At 54.9% G+C, this 5,465-nt stretch overlaps 1 protein-coding gene across 2 annotated transcripts in view; it reads left to right on the forward strand.

Annotated features, from left to right (window-relative positions):
- The window catches only part of Cep170b (centrosomal protein 170B), a 23,876-nt gene extending 18,702 nt beyond the window's left edge, over positions 1-5,174 (forward strand). For both annotated transcript variants that reach the window (XM_005343616.2, XM_026781484.1), the window contains 6 exons: positions 1,660-1,819; positions 2,145-2,288; positions 2,428-2,516; positions 2,873-2,966; positions 3,127-3,178; positions 3,266-5,174. In XM_005343616.2, the coding sequence (XP_005343673.1) occupies positions 1,660-1,819; positions 2,145-2,288; positions 2,428-2,516; positions 2,873-2,966; positions 3,127-3,178; positions 3,266-3,513 (787 nt within the window). In that variant the 3' untranslated portion in view covers positions 3,514-5,174. The remainder of the gene's footprint in view (positions 1-1,659; positions 1,820-2,144; positions 2,289-2,427; positions 2,517-2,872; positions 2,967-3,126; positions 3,179-3,265) is intronic.
- The last annotated feature ends 291 nt before the right edge of the window (positions 5,175-5,465 follow it).

Genomic DNA, 5,465 nt, shown 5'->3' on the forward strand with positions numbered 1-5,465 from the left:
GTAGTGACCCTGAGTAGGCATGGAGATTGGTGGGTGGTGGGTAGTGAGGGGAGATGGGGAGATGGACAAATGGGTGATAAAAGTGGATGGATGAGTGAATGAGTGGGTGCAGGGATGGGTGGGTTAGTCACTAGGTGGTGGCTCAGTAGATAAGTAGATAATTTGGATAGATGGATGGGTAGGTGGATGGGCGGGTGTCTGTCTAGGAGGGTAGGGAACTTTAAGTTCAACTAGCTAGTGTGACCACAGTTTGTATTCTAAATAAACGCCTCACATGGTCATTTTCTGGGTATGTTCTGGGAGAAGTGTGCAGGCATGGATCTAGTTGAGCTATGGCCAGTGCCCTAGTGACCAGGCAGGTCCTGAAAGGTAGAGGACCCCTAGCACCTATGTGGACATCAGGTTTTGTTGAAGATGCTGAACTTGAGGGCTTTTGAGGCACTGAGAAGTGACCAGAAACAGGAGAGTGACCTGTGTGGGAATGGGGACAGTTACTGCAATCTCACAGACAGTGGCTGAGGCCATTGTGGAATGAGGGGACAGGGTAAGAGAGATGGGTTGAAGAAGCAGAAGGGGCCTCCTGAGAAGCAGGTGTGGCCTGTAGGATGATGTATGGCCCTTGGGTGAGAAGCAAAGGGACAGGGGCTCCCCAGGTCTCAGCCTAGTGTAAGGAGAAACAAGAAAAGACTTGACCCTTGTGGGATTCTCAAGTTCTAGCATTCCAGACTACTGGGCCCAGGGGATGGGTACAGTGTGCCTCTGTATAGAACGGGGCCTAACAGTGGCAACGTGGGTGGAAGTGGCAGAGGACTTGGAAATTTGGTATCACAGGGGCCTGCTTCTGTGTTCTTGATTTCAGAGCCAAGGGACCAGTGAGGGGCCTGGGCAGCCCAGTTGGGGGATCATGAGGGTCAAGTGTGGCAGTGGCCCCAAGGCAGCTGGGGCCAGATCTCTGGCCAGGGTGCAGGCCCTAGGTAGACCCATGAGGATGCCATAGGGTACCCCGAGTCTGGTGCTGGGGGTTCAAGTAAATGGACATTGGTGGTGATGAGCCTGAAGAACATCTGAAGCAAGAGACAGGCCGTAGGACTTTAGGGGCTCAGGAGCTTGGGTAGACTCGGGCAGCACGCTCAGGGAGTTGCTGCTGCCTCCTTTGTTTTCTATCTTCTGGCTGCCCAGGAACCTCACTGGGACAAGCCTAGGACTCTTGTCAGCATAGAGATGTGTGTTCCCCCAAGGTGTGGATCAGAACTTAGCTCTCAGCCATATTGGAAGAGCCACAAAGTCCCTCTACCCATCTCTGGCCCTTGGAGTCAGAAGCCCCGTATGCTAGCTCTGGTAGTCTCCACCCACTCCTCCCTGCCTTCATTTCGCCGAGGTGGTACCCATATCTTCTGTGGCTGGGTTGTATCCATGCTGAGAGGGCCCAGCAGCCACCATATCTCGTTCCAGTGTGCAGGGGGAAGAGACAGTTTGGGGGATTCTTGCTCACTCTTCTTGCTGATCCTTCCCCAGGCCCAGCTCTGACAGGCCCAGGCCTTTACCCAGCACTGCCTCAGACAGTGAGGTTGTGCTTCCCCTAGTTGAGTATGCATTGGGGCTTGTGGGTCCACCACCCAGAGAACCTCTAGCAGGGCTCATTTCTTACTGCCGGCACAGGCTGAGCCAGACACTGGTGAAGGATGTGGCCATTCTGGCCAGGGAGATTCATGACGTGGCAGGGGATGGTGACGCACTGGGCTCACCAGGACCTACTCGCAGCCCATCTCTTGGAAGTGTGCCCAGCACCCCTGCCTCAACCATTTCAGCCCGTGAAGAGGTGAGTCCCAGGCTTCTCAGGTGCATATGCTGGGGGGGGGGGATGTTCGTCTACCAGAGTGGAGGTCTCACCTTGTGCTTCTGGACTTGAGGTGATAAGGTCCTCTGGGCTCCCAACAGAGTTCCTGAGAGCCTGTGGTGTGGGAATTAGTCCTCATGCTAACTGTCTACTTCCAAGGGAGTGGGTGTTGGGAGGGATCTTGAGCAGATGGGGCCTGGGGTTTGTTTTATCTCTTGACCATTTGGAGCAGTGGAGGGGCTCTCTCTACCCTCTGGTGGTTCCTCTGCATCAGACAGCCAATAGTGCCTGGCTGTATTCTCTGCAGCTGGTACAACGCATTCCAGAGGCCAGCCTCAACTTCCAGAAGGTGCCGCCTGGCTCCATGAACTCTTACAACTTGGATCAGAACATGAACGACAGCCGTGAGGATGCCCTGGCCAATAAGACAAGGCCACGGAACCGTGAGGAGGCACGGTGCCCCTCCCATACTGTGTAGCTGCGGTTTGGGGCATGCACTGGACAGTGTGTCTGGGTTGTAGGATGGAGGCTGGCCAGCTGGGGGGCTGGGGGATAGGTCTGCAGCCATACTAATGCCCAGGTCCTTCTAGGTGATCTTTGATAATCTGATGCTAAACCCGGTGTCCCAGCTGTCACATGCCATTCGTGAAAACACAGAGCATCTTGCTGAGAAGATGAAGTAAGTGAGAAGTCCCTGGGTGCAGTACCAACAGGGTTCCGTGTGCTGGACCTAGCATCAGTATCAGAATGTGCAGCCTAATAGGGCCACACGTTAGTGGCCTGTTCCTGCATGCCTACACTGCTCCCTGAGGTTGGGACCCTCTCTTCCTCTCTCCAGTCTGCATCCCTATCCCAGCCGCCCCTACCTGACTTCTTACCGTGAGCATTAGGTAGCTAGTTGTGTTCCTGCTCTGGGCTGTAGTTTCCCTCTTAACTCCAGCAAGGGATGACATCAACTTTACTATGGCAAGAGAGGTCTGGGAAGGTACCATCCTGTGTTCTCTGTCTCTGTCCTTGTCCCTGCTCCCCTCCCAGGATCCTCTTCCAGAATACGGGCCGGGCATGGGAGGACCTAGAAGCCAGAATCAACGCTGAGAATGAAGTGCCCATCCTGAAGACATCCAACAAGGTGAGAGACAGCAGGACCCTGTCCTCGGGCCTGGCTCCCCAGCCAGGTGGCCTTGCTGAGCTGTCTGGACCATAACCTCAGTCTTACTCCAAGTCCATGAGGACGCTATGAGGCTCTTGCATGTTCTTACTATAGCCTACCTCCTCTCTGTCCTTCCCAGGAAATCAGCTCCATCCTGAAGGAACTAAGACGTGTGCAGAAGCAGCTGGAAGGTGGGTGTGGCCCAGACCTAGGGCAGCAATGGCAGCCTCGGGCTTGTGTCCAGATTCTCAATGGCCTGGCGCTTTGCTCTCTTCCAGTCATCAATGCCATCGTGGATCCCAGCATGAACCTGGACCTGCTCATGGGAAACAGGGCTCCTGCAGTGTCGGTTCAGCCAGGGCTTGGGAAAGCCCGGCCAGCAGCCCAGAGCTCAGCCTCGCCTGCCTCAGTGGACACCTTGCTGCCAGCCCTGCCCCTCAGGAGCTTCCCACAACGGGCAAACTGCGGGCCCCCTGGCCTCCCGGAGCCTGCCTTTCTTCCTGATGCAGAGAGGTTCCTGATCTAACGTGTGGGACGGGCAAGGCCAGCCTTCTTCTGCGTGTGTCCTGTGCCTGCCTGTGCATCTCGCGGCCCACCTGCCTGGCTGCAGGCAGTTCTCTGTGAAAACCCCATATGTGCCATAACCCCATGGACGGGTGCCCCCAGGCCCCGCCTCAGCCAGCACACCAACCACTTCATCCAGCCCATGGCTACCCCAACTTCACAGGCCTCCTAGCCTAGCCCCTGGGGCGTCCACTGCCCAGGGCCAGCCCTTGAGGCCACATATTCACCTCCTCTCCGTCACTTTTGTTTTTGTCCTTAGCTTTAAAGGAAAGAGTACTCTGCCCCATTGCAGGACTCTACCAGGCCTGACTTAGGTGCAGCTCCAGCCTGAGAGACCCTGTCTATCCCTGTGTGCTGACTTGAGGCCAGACAGAGAAAGGGGCTGGACCCTTGGGCCAGTCAGTGCCAAACACAGAAGCTAGATGGGCTTGGTATGTCCCCAAACTGTCCAGAAAGGAAGCTACTTGCTTTGTGGCTCCTGTATGAGTCCATGGCTGTAGCTGCTGCAGAGTCCATCAGCCTGGGCAGATGAGTGGCTCACGGAGGTATTTGGGGCAGGAACCCCATGGCTCTAAGCCTTTGGTGCCAATACAACTGCCAAACCCACTGAGTTTGGGTACTGTCCCAGCAAGTCCTCCTGAATGGATTTATCCCAACTAGGGACCCTGGGCTTCCGTACAATGGGACTGGGTGTAGCTGGGTGGGCCAACAGCCCGTTTGGTTGTGGTGAGTGCTTTACTGGAGTAGCAGAAAAAGATTTGGAAGCTCCTGGCTTTGTGATCTAAACTGTGTACCCCTGTCGTCCCAGATGCTGTGGGCACAAAGTGGTAACTGCAGGAGGCTCCTGTGGCCTGATCCTCTGTGGGCCTGGCAGGGACAGGCCCACTACTGGTTATGCTTTCTCAGGATTTGTTCGGCTGGGGCCTGCCAGGTGAGCAGAGTGTGGCTGCCCGGCTGCTGCCCTTGCTGATGTTTCTGGAGGCACTAAGCCAAAGAGCCCGTTGGCTGGGATGGGATGGGAGCGTCCCATATCAACCAGGCTGGCATGGGTGTGCTCTAGGCCCTGCTGGATGTGTGTATGGGTGTTGCTCCTGATCAGGACCTATCTGCTGGGGGAGAGGTAACTGCGGTGGGAGACCCAGAGCCCTCAGGGGTAGCATGGGTCTCTCTGTTTACACTTAGCTGATAGAGTGTTATGCACGGGTCCTGTGTGCCTCTGCCCAGCCCACCTGATGTTTACGTGTGTTTTAGAGCCTGCCGTTTGTCTGGAGGAGGTGCCAGCCCAGCCTGTTGGCTGCTCCCCCGCATGTCCCACACATTGCCCACAGCCTGCTCCCATAGTAAATGGCTGTCCTGCCTCCCACCCCTGGTCATCACTGTACAATTTTATTTTTAATGCACAAATTGGTGTTCCTCCTCACATTTAGTTCCTTCGTCCCTCCAGCCTTCGACCTGGCGTTGGTACCCTAATTGCCTGGCTTCTGGAAGGTATCTCTGTACATTGTTCTCAGGTGGTCTTGTGGATGTCTTTCAGAAAATGGTTATTTTATATGATTTGTCATGAAATTCGTTCTAATAAATCATTCTTCCACGTGGCAGCACACCAGCGTCTGCCACCTTAGCTCTCTGGGGATATGGTGTTGGGGTGGCTATGTTGCCTTGGCGCAAGGAGTCTCTGTGAGCTCAAGACACTAATAGCAGCAGGTGCGGTAGCATGCGCTTTTGCTCTGAGAACTTAGTAGGCAGTGACTTTTGTCAGTCTGGGAGCAGCCAGAGCTGCACAGAAATACTCGTATGTATATGTGTGTGTGTGTGTGTGTGTGTGTGTGTCTGTCTGTCTGTCTGTCTGTCTGTGTGTATGTGTGTCTGTGTGTGTATGTATGTATATGTGTATGTGTGTATGTGTGTGTATGT

The sequence above is a fragment of the Microtus ochrogaster genome, chromosome 1 (genome assembly GCF_000317375.1).
Source record: "Microtus ochrogaster isolate Prairie Vole_2 chromosome 1, MicOch1.0, whole genome shotgun sequence".
NCBI classification, from domain to species: domain Eukaryota; kingdom Metazoa; phylum Chordata; class Mammalia; order Rodentia; family Cricetidae; genus Microtus; species Microtus ochrogaster.